Source organism: Taudactylus pleione, unplaced genomic scaffold (genome assembly GCF_031769625.1).
Source record: "Taudactylus pleione unplaced genomic scaffold, aTauple2 ptg000403l, whole genome shotgun sequence".
Classification (NCBI taxonomy): Eukaryota; Metazoa; Chordata; class Amphibia; order Anura; family Myobatrachidae; genus Taudactylus; species Taudactylus pleione.
The window spans coordinates 2,669,774-2,685,946 of record NW_028284805.1 but is presented as its reverse complement, the minus strand read 5'-3'; the positions used below and the strand labels follow the sequence as shown (position 1 = coordinate 2,685,946).

The window sequence follows — 16,173 nt, the reverse complement described above, 5'->3', positions numbered from 1 at the left end:
GTTTGTGAACGGTGGCTAGTTATGCCCGCAAAAAAGTGCCGGTCAGTGGGCAATACGATCTTTACGCTGGTGTACGTTATTGGATGGATATGAGAAGGCAGCAAGTGGGCGTCCTGCTGCTCGGGTGTGCTTTGGAAGGCATTAGCAGATTTTGGCAAATGCGAGCCGTGACAGTATGCCACTTGCATCAGCGTACATCTCTGAATCAAGCCCTCAGAACGTTTGCAAATATTTATAACTTGTTTGTGTGTTTTTTTGTGCATCTCAAGAATAAATCTCAAAGTAGAAAGCATTTCCCCCGACACCGGCTTTTTATTGCACTCTCCTCCCAGTTCTGTTTAGCTATATAAAGGCATGAGCTGGTGTTCTTCTACTGCTGTTAGAGTTGTTGTACTCTTGTTTGTTTTATTCTTTGTCTGGTTAATGCTCATTACCAAGAAAATGTGCATTCGTCAAGGGGAAAAAAAAAAAATCACTTTTATATGTCAATAGTGTTTTCATTGTAATGTAATTATTGGCGTGACATGCTCACGGACACTTACATGGGTAGCAGACACAGCAACCGTGGGTTTGCACATAGCATGCTTATCCTTTACAACCTGGACTTTTATTGCCTAACTAAAACCCTAACACGCACCCCCATGTAGCCTAACCTTCCCCCTAGTGCCTAACCTCCCCTCCCGTAGTCTAATCCTCCCCCTAGTGCCTAAGCCTTACCTTCCTGTCCTGCAGCCTAACCTCCAGTGCCTAAACCTAACATTCCCATTCTGCAGCCTGATCCTCTTCTTAGTGCCTAACCTTCCCGTCTTGCAGCCTAACCCTCCCCCTAGTGCCTAACCTTCCCGTCCTGCAGCCTAACCTTCCCCCTAGTGCCTAACCTTCCCGTCCTGCAGCCTAACCCTCCCTCTAGTGCCTAATCTCTCCTATTGTCTAACCCTAACCTTCCCATCCTGCAGCCTAACCCTCCCCCTAGTGCCTAACCTTCCCGTCTTGCAGCCTAACCCTCCCCCTAGTGCCTAACCTTCCCGTCTTGCAGCCTAACCCTCCCCCCTAGTGCCTAACCTTCCCGTCCTGCAGCCTAACCCCCCCCCTAGTGCCTAACCTTCCCGTCCTCCAGCCTAACCCTCCCCCAAGTGCCTAACCTTCCCGTCCTGCAGCCTAACCCTTTCCCTAGTGCCTAACCTTCCCGTCCTGCAGCCTAATCCTCCCCATAGTGCCTAACCTTCCCGTCCTGCAGCCTAACCCTCCCCCCAGTGCCTAACCTTCCCGTCCTGCAGCCTAACCGTCCCCCCAGTGCCTAACCTTCCCGTCCTGCAGCCTAACCGTCCCCCCAGTGCCTAACCTTCCCGTCCTGCAGCCTAACCCTCCCCCTAGTGCCTAACCTTCCCGTCCTGCAGCCTAACCCTCCCCCTAGTGCCTAACTTTCCCATCCTGCAGCCTAACCCTCCCCCTAGTGCCTAACCTTCCCATCCTGCAGCCTAACCCTCCCCCTAGTGCCTAACCTTCCCGTCCTTTTCGGTTGTTGACTTTGTGAACATTTTGCCTGTTGACATTTTGGCGTTGACGATAAGAATGTGGACATTGTTATTGTCGACCTTATGAGTCCATCCCCTCCCCCTTAGTATATACATTGTTTCATGCTAAGCACAATTAACAAATTAAAAATAATGATGGTACAGACTCTTAACTTTTTGTACTTCATAAAGAACCTCTCCAGATCAACCTATTCAGGAAGGAGGACAACTGTAGATACTGGTTTAATGGGATGTAGTTATGATCCTGACATCCCGACGGTAAGTATTGGGGTTAAGGGGGCGGGTTAGACACTAGGGGGAGGGTCGGGTTGAGGCTGTGGTGGTGGGACTAGGATTAGTCTGCAGGGGGGGGGTTAGGGTTAGCCTATTTACTGGTAGGTGTCTGAGTGCCGAGAACTTGAACGCCGGTTTCCTGTACCCAACTAGTTTTAGTTAAGTAAACACTGTGTTCTAATTCTTACATCTATCCATGCAACTTCTGTCCATTGGCCTGGCGTCGGTGCCCGGTAAAGGTTGACTTTAAAGAAGGAATAGAAGACAGCCTGTTACCTGTTTATGCAGCTACCCAGAGTTCTTCATCCAAATCTAACATCTAACCATGGAGGTAACCACGGCCAGAGGGTAGAGGCATCGCTCACAATGAATAGCCACAGAAAAAAAACTTGTAACAACTGAGGAAATGGGATTAAGAAAAGTTTGCTCTTTTTAAAAAAAAAAAAAACCTTCCTTGTACCTATCATAAAAGGGTTGGGTACACGACCCCGGCGACCGAATCCTGAGAGTGGAAATCCGGATACATGGAAGTAATCTAACCTTTCCCCTACCCCTCCTCCCACAGCCTAACCCCTAACCCTAATACTCAGCGTCCGGATCACATCCGCCTGGAGGCCAACTACATCCCTCATATAGGTGTGTGGCCAGATCATTTATGTGACGATTACTTTATTGGCAATGCAGAAGTCAGACGAGTCTACTCTGATGAAGACCGGTACTTCAGGCCACACCACACTTTCCTATGTTAGTCTATTTATGTAGCGAGTAAGCAGGGAAAGAATATTCTAGGAGTGGCAGTGCTGGGAACTTCAGTCACAAAGGAAAAGTATAGAGAAAGCAACAAACTATTAGGCTTGTTTATTGGGGGGGAAAGGGACTAATCTGTATAAATATATATTTAAGCTTAATTAATACAGGGATCTTTCTAACTAAATTGTCATAGCGAGAGCCATATAAACAGCAATCCGTCAATCTGTGCATAGAAGATCGATACGTTCGTTCATTACTGCATTGGATGCCTTAATTGCAAAATATGACACCCAGGGCTAATTATCCATGTGACCTTACCCAGAAAGGAAATGATTTCTTTTGTAGTACATAGAGTGATTTCCTATATAGTGGCCATCTTAGTAGATACTCAAGACCTATATTCCCTTTATGGTTCACAAAGATAGCGGGTACCACTGTAAAATATGTATTATCATTTATTAGCAACACTGGCCTCAGCCGGCACACATGGAAAGAGAATGGCATTATCGGTACTCGGCTAGTTTTCCATAATGTCTGGATTTCTGCCTTCCTGCGTCCTACTGCCAGGCAGCGTAGTGGCTAAGCCCAGGTGACTCCCCGATTCAGCAGACCCATATAGTCAAGCACTACCTGCAGGCTGGCCAGTTCTACAGCCGAGTACACACTTGAGCGATGTTGGACCGATTTGACGTTTCGTAATGAAAAATTTGCCTACATAGCTCAGTGTGTATGGGTGATTGCGCACTCCCGCGGTCGCTAGATTTGATGTCCTACACATCAAACTTTGCAATAACACTAGCGACCTGCGGTATGCTAATAAGGGACAGAACAGTGATCGTTCCTCTTTCATTAACTCGTTCTAATGTGTACGGGCAATCTCCACTCAAGGGCAATCGTGTGTACCAGGTGTGTGATATTGGTGTGACCTGTGTATAGTGATCAGTGTGTATAAGGTGTGTGATATCAGTGTGACCTGTGTATAGAGATCAGTGTGTATCAGGTGTGTGATATCAGTGTGACCTGTGTGTATATAGGGATCAGTGTGTATCAGGTGTGTGACCTTTGTGTATATATAGGGATCAGTGTGTACCAGGTGTGTGATATTGGTGTGACCTTTGTGTATATATAGGGATCAGTGTGTACCAGGTGTGTGATATTGGTGTGACCTGTGTATAGTGATCAGTGTGTATCAGGTGTGACCTTTGTGTATATATAGGGATCAGTGTGTACCAGGTGTGTGATATTGGTGTGACCTGTGTATAGTGATCAGTGTGTATAAGGTGTGTGATATTGGTGTGACCTGTGTATAGTGATCAGTGTGTATCAGGTGTGTGATATCAGTGTGACCTGTGTGTATATAGGGATCAGTGTGTATTAGGTGTGTGATATCGGTGTGACCTATGTGTATATATAGGGATCAGTGTGTATCAGGTGTGTGACCTGTGTGTATATATAGGGATCAGTGTGTATTAAGTGTGTGATATCGGTGTGACCTATATATAGTGATGATCAGTGTGTACCAGGTGTGTGATATCGGTGTGACCTGTGTATAGTGATCAGTGTGTATCAGGTGTGTGACCTGTGTGTATATATAGTGATCAGTGTGTATTAAGTGTGTGATATCGGTGTGACCTATATATAGTGATGATCAGTGTGTACCAGGTGTGTGATATCAGTGTGACCTGTTTATAGCAGGGTTGCCTACCTTTAATATTCTCTTCCCGGGAGAAGCCCGGGTAAGAGAAGCAACAGGGGGCCGACGGGGGCGGGGCTTGATGATTTGCGTCATTAAGCCCCGCCCCCTCACAGTAAAATTGTCGCGATTGGGCACAATTTACATAGGGGGCGGGGCCAAATGCTGTGATTCATGCAGAATAACAGCTTAAGCCCCGCCCCCTTCACGGAGACCCGCGATTGCCGCGGGTATTCTCCTAATTCTGCCCACTTCACTAGGAAGTGGGCAGAATGCGGGAGAAATGCCTACCCTTCCGGGGGTGCGGGGGGTTACCCGAAAAATCGGGGGCCTCCCGCGAAAACCGGGAGGGTAGGCATGTATGGTGTATAGTGATCAGTGTGTATCAGGTGTGTGATATCAGTGTGACCTGTGTATATATAGGGATCAGTGTGTATTAGGTGTGTGATATCGGTGTGACCTGTGTATAGGGATCAGTGTGTATTAGGTGTGTGATATCGGTGTGACCTGTGTATAGGGATCAGTGTGTATCAGGTGCGTGATATCGGTGTGACCTGTGTATAGTGATCAGTGTGTATCAGGTGCGTGATATCGGTGTGACCTATATATAGTGATGATCAGTGTGTATCTGGTGTGTGATATCAGTGTGACCTGTGTATAGGGATCAGTGTGTATCGGTGTGACCTGTGTATAGTGATCAGTGTGATATTGGTGTGTGACCTGTGTATAGTGATCAGTGTGCATCAGGTGTGTGATATTGGTGTGACCTGTGTATAGGGATCAGTGTGTATCAGGTGTGTGATATCGGAGTGACCTGTGTATAGCGATCAGTGTGTATCAGGTGTGTGATATCAGTGTGACGTGTATAGTGATGATCAGTGTATCAGGTGTGTGATATCGGTGTGACCTGTGTATAGTGATGATCAGTGTGTATCAGGTATATATCGGTGTGACCTGTGGATAGTGATGATCAGTGTGACCTGTGTATAGTGATCAGTGTGTATCAGGTGTGTGATATCAGTGTGACCTGTGTGTAGCGATCAGTGTGTATCAGGAGTGTGATATTGATGTGAATTGTGTTTTTTTAATATAACATGTTGAGACTGAAGCACAAATAATCTAACTTCAGCCTTATCTGGTATGCGGAAAAGACGAACATGAGAAACACTGAACACCACATGAAAGTATAAACATTGTATCAAGAATAATGGGAGCCAGTCTGTTAAAGAACCATTGTACCACTGCTGTGTACTACATAAAATGACATGCTGCACAGTGTTAGACTTCATAGAGGATTGTAGTTTAGCTAAATGCTGTCTTCTGCAATGGCGCCATTTTATATGTGGCTGTGCATGAGACTCAGGCAATAATGGTCCTCGGGAAAATGGCCGTCCAGTAAGCAGCCTATGTATTCATACATACAAACTCTAGTGTTTCACTGAGACTCCAGGTCCAGAATAGCAAAGATAACAGAGATACCTTTATCTGCGACCCTGCTATTAAGCCCGTCACCCAGATAACCATATAAAAAAAGGTAATTATTATCAGATATGTGTATCAAGTAAGTGTAATATCTGTGATCTGTGTATAGGGATGAGGTATCAGTGTGTATCAGGTGTGTGTAAATCTGTGACCTGTGTATAGGGATCAGTGTGTATCATGTGTGTGATATCAGTGTGTCCTGTGTATAGGGATCAGGTGTGTGTAATGTCAGTGTGACCTGTGTATAGTGATCAGTGTGTATCTGATATCAGTGTGACCTGGTATAGGGATCAGTGTGTTTCAAATTGTAAAGCGCAACGGAATTTGCTGCGCTATATAAGAAACTGATAATAAATAATAAATAATAATAATATCAGGTGTAAAATATTGGTGTGACCTGTGTATAGGGATCAGTGTGTATCAGGTGTGTGATATCGGTGTGACCTGTGTATAGGGATCAGTGTGTATCAGGTGTGTGATATCAGTGTGACCTGTGTATAGGGATCAGGTGTGTAATGTCAGTGTGACCTGAGTATAGGGATCAGTGTGTATCAGGTGTGTGATATCGGTGTGACCTGTGTATAGGGATCAGTGTGTATCAGGTGTGTGATATCAGTGTGACCTGTGTATAGGGATCAGGTGTGTAATGTCAGTGTGACCTGAGTATAGGGATCAGTGTGTATCAGGTGTGTGATATCGGTGTGACCTGTGTATAGGGATCAGTGTGTATCAGGTGTGTGATATCAGTGTGACCTGTGTATAGGGATCAGGTGTGTAATGTCAGTGTGACCTGAGTATAGGGATCAGTGTGTATCAGGTGTGTGTAATATCTGTGACATGTGTATAGTGATCAGTGTGTATCAGGTGAGTGTAATATCTGTGACCTGTGTATAGTGATCAGTGTGACCTGTGTATAGGCATCAGTATGTATCAGGTGTGTGATATCAGTGTGACCTGTGTATAGTGATCAGTGTGTATCAGGTGTGTGATATCAGTGTGACCTGTGTATAGGGATCAGGTGTGTAATGTCAGTGTGACCTGAGTATAGGGATCAGTGTGTATCAGGTGTGTGATATCGGTGTGACCTGTGTATAGGGATCAGTGTGTATCAGGTGTGTGATATCAGTGTGTATCAGGTATGTGATATCGGTGTGACCTGTGTACAGTGATCAGTGTGTATAAGGTGTGTTATGTCAGTGTGACCTGTGTATAGTGATCAGTGTTATATCAGTGTGTATCAGGTGTGTGATATCGGTGTGACATAGTATGGTGTAGGTAGTTTAAATTTAAAGTAGTCACGGGTACAAACATTCTCAGTTTCTGGATTATAATTAAAATGGAGATTAGGTATCAGGAATCCCCAATTCTGGTGTTTGCGATAGATTTTAAGTGGTGCAAATAGTGCTTAATGGACGACTGGAAGCTCCCAGACTATTGGTCACTACAGAATCATTGATCTCACCTTCAGAAATATGACATTGTGTGTAGTCACCGTCCAGCCTTGTGGATTAGAGAAACGTTTGAGAAACACTGTCCAGGGGCGGAAGAAGAGACTTAAAGGTCACTCAATGTTTTATATATAACTATGCTACATGTGTACTCTGTGATGTTTATTATCTTTATTTTTAGGCACTTCAGCTGTAAGAAAGTGGAGAGTCTATACTAGCCGTCACATGAAGGTACCATCACTGATCACTGAGGATGGACAAGGAGAGGAATCACATGGCTGAGAGAATATTACATATCACCCTGGAGATCATCTGCCTGCTGACTGGGGAGGTGAGGGAGTCTGGGAGTGTCACAGTGACATCACTATTATCTCTGTTACTAACACAGGGACCTGACTGGGGAGGCGAGGGAGTCTGGGAGTGTCACAGTGACCTCACTATTATCTCTGTTACTAACACAGGGACCTGACTGGGGAGGTGAGGGAGTCTGGGAGTGTCACAGTGACATCACTATTATCTCTATTACTAACACAGGGACCTGACTGGAGAGGTGAGGGAGTCTGGGAGTGTCACAGTGACATCACTATTATCTCTGTTACTAACACAGGGACCTGACTGGGGAGGTGAGGGAGTCTGGGAGTGTCACAGTGACATCACTCTTATCTCTATTACTAACACAGGGACCTGACTGGGGAGGTGAGGGAATCTGGGAGTGTCACAGTGACATCACTCTTATCTCTATTACTAACACAGGGACGTGACTGGGGAGGTGAGGGAGTCTGGGAGTGTCACAGTGATATCACTCTTATCTCTATTACTAACACAGGGACCTGACTGGGGAGGCGTGGATGTCTAGGAGTGTCACAGTGACATCACTATTATCTCTATTACTAACACGGGGACCTGACTGGGGGAGGTGAGGGAGTCTAGGAGTGTCACAGTGACATCACTATTATCTCTATTACTAACACGGGGACCTGACTGGGGGAGGTGAGGGAGTCTAGGAGTGTCACAGTGACATCACTATTATCTCTATTACTAACACAGGGACCTGACTGGGGAGGTGAGGGAGTCTGGGAGTGTCACAGTGACATCACTATTATCTCTATTACTAACACGGGGACCTGACTGGGGGAGGTGAGGGAGTCTAGGAGTGTCACAGTGACATCACTATTATCTCTATTACTAACACAGGGACCTGACTGGGGAGGTGAGGGAGTCTGGGAGTGTCACAGTGACATCACTCTTATCCCTATTACTAACACAGGGTCCTGACTGGGGAGGTGAGGGAGTCTGAGAGTGTCACAGTGACATCACTATTTTTCTCTATTACTAACACAGGGTCCTGACTGGGGAGGTGAGGGAGTCTGAGAGTGTCACAGTGACATCACTATTATCTCTATTACTAACACAGGGACCTGACTGGGGAGGTGAGGATGTCTAGGAGTGTCACAGTGACATCACTATTATCTCTATTACTAACACAGGGACCTGACTGGGGAGGTAAGGGAGTCTGGGAGTGTCACAGTGATATCACTATTATCTCTATTACTAACACAGGGACCTGACTGGGGAGGTGAGGGAGTCTAGGAGTGTCACAGTGACATCACTATTATCTCTATTACTAACACAGGGACCTGACTGGGGAGGTGAGGGAGTCTGGGAGTGTCTCAGTGACATCACTCTTATCTCTATTACTAACACAGGGACATGACTGGGGAGGTGAGGGAGTCTGGGAGTGTCACAGTGACATCACTATTATCTCTAATACTAACACAGGGACATGACTGGGGAGGTGAGTGAGTCTGGGAGTGTCACAGTGACATCACTATTTTTCTCTATTACTAACACAGGGTCCTGACTGGGGAGGTGAGGGAGTCTGAGAGTGTCACAGTGACATCACTATTATCTCTATTACTAACACAGGGACCTGACTGGGGAGGTGAGGGAGTCTGGGAGTGTCACAATGACATCACTCTTATCTCTATTACTAACACAGGGACCTGACTGGGGAGGTGAGGGAGTCTGGGAGTGTCACAGTGATATCACTCTTATCTCTATTACTAACACAGGGACCTGACTGGGGAGGTGAGGGAGTCTGGGAGTGTCACAGTGACATCACTATTATCTCTATTACTAACACGGGGACCTGACTGGGGGAGGTGAGGGAGTCTGGGAGTGTCACAGTGACATCACTATTATCTCTATTACTAACACAGGGACCTGACTGGGGGATGTGAGGGAGTCTGGGAGTGTCACAGTGACATCACTCTTATCCCTATTACTAACACAGGGTCCTGACTGGGGAGGTGAGGGAGTCTGAGAGTGTCACAGTGACATCACTATTTTTCTCTATTACTAACACAGGGTCCTGACTGGGGAGGTGAGGGAGTCTGAGAGTGTCACAGTGACATCACTATTATCTCTATTACTAACACAGGGACCTGACTGGGGAGGTGAGGGAGTCTGGGAGTGTCACAATGACATCACTCTTATCTCTATTACTAATACAGGGACCTGACTGGGGAGGTGAGGGAGTCTGGGAGTGTCACAGTGATATCACTCTTATCTCTATTACTAACACAGGGACCTGACTGGGGAGGTGAGGGAGTCTGGGAGTGTCACAGTGACATCACTATTATCTCTATTACTAACACAGGGACCTGACTGGGGGAGGTGAGGGAGTCTGGGAGTGTCACAGTGACATCACTATTATCTCTATTACTAACACAGGGACCTGACTGGGGGATGTGAGGGAGTCTGGGAGTGTCACAGTGACATCACTCTTATCCCTATTACTAACACAGGGTCCTGACTGGGGAGGTGAGGGAGTCTGAGAGTGTCACAGTGACATCACTATTTTTCTCTATTACTAACACAGGGTCCTGACTGGGGAGGTGAGGGAGTCTGAGAGTGTCACAGTGACATCACTATTATCTCTATTACTAACACAGGGACCTGACTGGGGAGGTGTGGATGTCTAGGAGTGTCACAGTGACATCACTATTATCTCTGTTACTAACACAGGGACCTGACTGGGGAGGTAAGGGAGTCTGGGAGTGTCACAGTGATATCACTATTATCTCTATTACTAACACAGGGACCTGACTGGGGAGGTGAGGGAGTCTAGGAGTGTCACAGTGACATCACTATTATCTCTATTACTAACACAGGGACCTAACTGGGGAGGTGAGGGAGTCTGGGAGTGTCACAGTGACATCACTCTTATCTCTATTACTAACACAGGGACATGACTGGGGAGGTGAGGGAGTCTGGGAGTGTCACAGTGACATCACTATTATCTCTAATACTAACACAGGGACATGACTGGGGAGGTGAGGGAGTCTGGGAGTGTCATAGTGACATCACTATTTTTCTCTATTACTAACACAGGGTCCTGACTGGGGAGGTGAGGGAGTCTGAGAGTGTCACAGTGACATCACTATTATCTCTATTACTAACACAGGGACCTGGCTGGGGAGGTGAGGGAGTCTGGGAGTGTCACAGTGATATCACTATTATCTCTATTACTAACACAGGGACCTGACTGGGGAGGTGAGGGAGTCTAGGAGTGTCACAGTGACATCTCTATTATCTCTATTACTAACACAGGGACCTGACTGGGGAGGTGAGGGAGTCTGGGAGTGTCACAGTGACATCACTATTATCTCTATTACTAACACAGGGACCTGACTGGGGAGGTGAGGGAGTCTGGGAGTGTCACAGTGATATCACTCTTATCTCTATTACTAACACAGGGACCTGACTGGGGAGGTGAGGGAGTCTGGGAGTGTCACAGTGACATCACTATTATCTCTATTACTAACACGGGGACCTGACTGGGGGAGGTGAGGGAGTCTGGGAGTGTCACAGTGACATCACTATTATCTCTATTACTAACACAGGGACCTGACTGGGGGATGTGAGGGAGTCTGGGAGTGTCACAGTGACATCACTCTTATCCCTATTACTAACACAGGGTCCTGACTGGGGAGGTGAGGGAGTCTGAGAGTGTCACAGTGACATCACTATTTTTCTCTATTACTAACACAGGGTCCTGACTGGGGAGGTGAGGGAGTCTGAGAGTGTCACAGTGACATCACTATTATCTCTATTACTAACACAGGGACCTGACTGGGGAGGTGTGGATGTCTAGGAGTGTCACAGTGACATCACTATTATCTCTATTACTAACACAGGGACCTGACTGGGGAGGTAAGGGAGTCTGGGAGTGTCACAGTGATATCACTATTATCTCTATTACTAACACAGGGACCTGACTGGGGAGGTGAGGGAGTCTAGGAGTGTCACAGTGACATCACTATTATCTCTATTACTAACACAGGGACCTGACTGGGGAGGTGAGGGAGTCTGGGAGTGTCACAGTGACATCACTCTTATCTCTATTACTAACACAGGGACATGACTGGGGAGGTGAGGGAGTCTGGGAGTGTCACAGTGACATCACTATTATCTCTAATACTAACACAGGGACATGACTGGGGAGGTGAGGGAGTCTGGGAGTGTCATAGTGACATCACTATTTTTCTCTATTACTAACACAGGGTCCTGACTGGGGAGGTGAGGGAGTCTGAGAGTGTCACAGTGACATCACTATTATCTCTATTACTAACACAGGGACCTGACTGGGGAGGTGAGGGAGTCTGGGAGTGTCACAGTGATATCACTATTATCTCTATTACTAACACAGGGACCTGACTGGGGAGGTGAGGGAGTCTAGGAGTGTCACAGTGACATCTCTATTATCTCTATTACTAACACAGGGACCTGACTGGGGAGGTGAGGGAGTCTGGGAGTGTCACAGTGACATCACTATTATCTCTATTACTAACACAGGGACCTGACTGGGGAGGTGAGGGAGTCTAGGAGTGTCACAGTGACATCACTATTATCTCTATTACTAACACAGGGACCTGACTGGGGAGGTGAGGGAGTCTGGGAGTGTCACAGTGACATCACTCTTATCTCTATTACTAACACAGGGACATGACTGGGGAGGTGAGGGAGTCTGGGAGTGTCACAGTGACATCACTATTATCTCTAATACTAACATAGGGACATGACTGGGGAGGTGAGGGAGTCTGGGAGTGTCATAGTGACATCACTATTTTTCTCTATTACTAACACAGGGTCCTGACTGGGGAGGTGAGGGAGTCTGAGAGTGTCACAGTGACATCACTATTATCTCTATTACTAACACAGGGACCTGACTGGGGAGGTGAGGGAGTCTGGGAGTGTCACAGTGATATCACTATTATCTCTATTACTAACACAGGGACCTGACTGGGGAGGTGAGGGAGTCTAGGAGTGTCACAGTGACATCTCTATTATCTCTATTACTAACACAGGGACCTGACTGGGGAGGTGAGGGAGTCTGGGAGTGTCACAGTGACATCACTATTATCTCTATTACTAACACAGGGACCTGACTGGGGAGGTGAGGGAGTCTAGGAGTGTCACAGTGACATCACTCTTATCTCTATTACTAACACAGGGACCTGACTGGGGAGGTGAGGGAGTCTAGGAGTGTCACAGTGACATCACTGTTATATCAATACTCCTATCTCTTATTCATCCATTCAGAAATCCTATTATTTTCTAATCATTTAACTATTTTCCATCTGCATAGCAGGTAAATTATGGCTACTGAATCTCATCATAAACTTTGATAGAGATAGCTGGCTGAATCATTGTATTTACCATGTTAAGTAACATTTAAGATTCTAATCATACAAAAAACCATATAATATACTGTATTAGGATCTGATGTCACAACCCAGGCAGCTGTACCCTACAGGAATCATTGTGATGCAGAGTCTCTGCTGCTTTTCTGATGTGTTCGGCCTAAGTGCAGAGCTCCCTCCTCTGCTGGACATTTGTCCTAACTATAGAGCTCTCAGCATTAATGACCATGTGCTGTTTTATGACTGACCCATTCCAGTATCCCAGATAACAGCTGTAACTGCAGTTCTACAGATCTGATATAAAACAGAGAAACCTTCTCTTCCCGGAGGTGATGTCATCTGCATAATGTCTGAGACTGCCAGAGCGTCAGTTTTGGATTTGTCTGATGGCAGGAAGTAGGGACGAACTGGGGCTCTACTACTTCAACCCTGGCAGCCCCCTCTGTGGGGCGTGGCCTCATTTCACAAGGGGTGTGGTTAAATATCACATTGTGAGTTATGGCGCAGCACACCCCATCTATCAGTATCCCGGACGAGCAGAGCACCAGGAGGCGGAGCTGCTCGGCCAGGCTTCAAGACCGGCCCGGCCCACCAGGCCATCGGCCCTTCTAGCATCTGCCAGAAGTGCCATGTGGCCAATTTGGCCCTGGCAGGAAGGATGTGTTCTAATAATAACTCCCTGATGGGTTTGTGGGTAACTACATATATGTCTCCTTGGTAAGGGCTTACCTTGTGTGCGATTATAACCTTGTATATGTGGTGTTTTATTGTAGTGTAGCATTTAGGTTATTTCTTGTAGGATCATGGCAGTGACTCCATTATGCTGAGCAGGTTCCATTTTTCTTGTTGCTCATGACACCATGAGCCAGGTGTGGGCCATGAGCGGCCCTCCAGCTGTTGTTAAACTACAAATCCCAGCATGCTTCGCAACAGTTTTAGCATGGCCAAATAGCAAAACTGTGGCAAGGCATGCTGAGATGTGTAGTTCTACAACAGCTGGTCACAAAGAGGACTCCGGCCCCATGACAGGTCTAGTTAATCTGATTCACTTAGACACCTCCATTCCTCCAAGTGATGGTAGTGAGATGGTCTAGTTTAGAATATATCATCCATTTCCTTTGTTTAAAGGAAAGTACAGATGTATTCATCAGAGAGCACTCTGACATAAAGTGCCCATGTAATTTCATGTCACAGCGACACCATCCATGTTTATTCATTAAACTTGAACCTGACCAGAGCAGTGAAGGATTCTGGGAATATTATGTGTGTGTGTGTGTGTGTGTTAGTGTCATCTATACACACTTGCTAATGCTACAGTTGTCCAGCACGGATGCATTACTGCCTCACAGCACTGAGGTCTTGGGTTTAATTCCCACCACGGCCCTAATTGTATGGAGTTTGTATATTCTCCACGTGCTTGCAAGTTAATTGTCTACTGACTAGTGTGTGTTTACGTGTGCTGTACATGTGGGAATATAGAGTTTAAGCTCCACTGGAGCAGGTAATGATGTGAATGGCCAAATATTCTCTGTAAAGCTAAGCAGAATATGTGTGCGCTGTATAAGCATCTGGTAAAAAAATAATTTGATATTTTGTTGCAATTTTATTTATATGAAATATTTTTTTAAATAGATGATCAACAAAGCGTGGGATAGCTTGTTCAGAAGCACTGGCAGTGTTACAGCATGCACGGGCAGTGACAGTGGGCACTCCTGGGGGTGGTACAATCTGGCCCACACTAGTACACAAGGGGAACCTTGCATTTATATATTATCGTCGATGTGGCTCCACCAAAAGCTATGTGCTATGTACACTTACTAGACCAGTGTTTCCCAACCTCGGTCCTAAAGGCACACTAACAGGGCAGGTTTTAGTGATATCCTTGATTGTGCACAGATGGTTACATCAAAATAACTGAGGCACTAATTAAGTCACTTGTGCTCAAGTATGGCTATCCCTAAAACCTGGACTGTTGGTGTGCCTTGAGGACCGTGGTTGGGAAACCCTGTACTACACGGTATCTATAAAAATTGTAGATAGGATAGATACAGATTTGTATAATGCACCTTTTGTGTCTATTCTGCATATTTAACCCTTAAATAAATCAACTCCTCATAGAAAGAGGTTTCCTATGTATTATTATCTCCCCCAATATACAGGATTACAAAGTAGTGAAGAGGACATCCGGTGAGTGTGAGACACCCAGCGGACTCCCCCATATGTCAGGAGGACTGAGCAGGACCCAGAGCCCCATCACGGTGCCTCCACCTCACTCACTGATACATGAGAGACACAATGACCAGAAGATCCTGGAACTCACCAACAAGATCATTCAGCTGCTGACTGGAGAGGTGACTGCTGGGAATGGGACATTATACAGTAACACCAGGGGATGTGTCTGGGTGATGACTGGAGAGGTGACTGCTGGGAATGGGACATTATACAGTAACACCAGGGGATGTGTCTGGGTGATGACTGGGGAGGCGACTGCTGGGAATGGGACATTATACAGTAACACTAGGGGATGTGTCTGGGTGATGACTGGAGAGGCGACTGCTGGGAATGGGACATTATACAGTAACACCAGGGGATGTGTCTGGGTGATGACTGGAGAGGTGACTGCTGGGAATGGGACATTATACAGTAACACTAGGGGATGTGTCTGGGTGATGACTGGAGAGGTGACTGCTGGGAATGGGACATTATACAGTAACACCAGGGGATGTGTCTGGGTGATGACTGGAGAGGTGACTGCTGGGAATGGGACATTATACAGTAACACCAGGGGATGTGTCTGGGTGATGACTGGAGAGGTGACTGCTGGGAATGGGACATTATACAGTAACACCAGGGGAGGTGTCTGGGTGATGACTGGAGAGGTGACTGCTGGGAATGGGACATTATACAGTAACACCAGGGGATGTGTCTGGGTGATGACTGGAGAGGCGACTGCTGGGAATGGGACATTATACAGTAACACCAGGGGATGTGTCTGGGTGATGACTGGAGAGGCGACTGCTGGGAATGGGACATTATACAGTAACACCGGGGGATGTGTTTGGGTGATGACTGGAGAGGTGACTGCTGGGAATGGGACATTATACAGTAACACCGGGGGATGTGTCTGGGTGATGACTGGAGAGGCGACTGCTGGGAATGGGACATTATACAGTAACACCGGGGGATGTGTCTGGGTGATGACTGGAGAGGCGACTGCTGGGAATGGGACATTATACAGTAACACCGGGGGATGTGTCTGGGTGATGACTGGAGAGGCGACTGCTGGG

At 46.5% G+C, this 16,173-nt stretch overlaps 1 protein-coding gene across 1 annotated transcript in view; it reads left to right on the top strand.

Annotated features, from left to right (window-relative positions):
- Positions 1-5,703: 5,703 nt before the first annotated feature.
- LOC148506452 (uncharacterized) overlaps positions 5,704-16,173 on the top strand; it is a 93,023-nt gene continuing 82,553 nt past the window's right edge. The window contains exons 1-3 of the mRNA XM_088446728.1: positions 5,704-5,785; positions 7,363-7,512; positions 15,046-15,237. Of these exons, the coding sequence (XP_088302854.1) occupies positions 7,435-7,512; positions 15,046-15,237 (270 nt within the window). The 5' untranslated portion in view covers positions 5,704-5,785; positions 7,363-7,434. The remainder of the gene's footprint in view (positions 5,786-7,362; positions 7,513-15,045; positions 15,238-16,173) is intronic.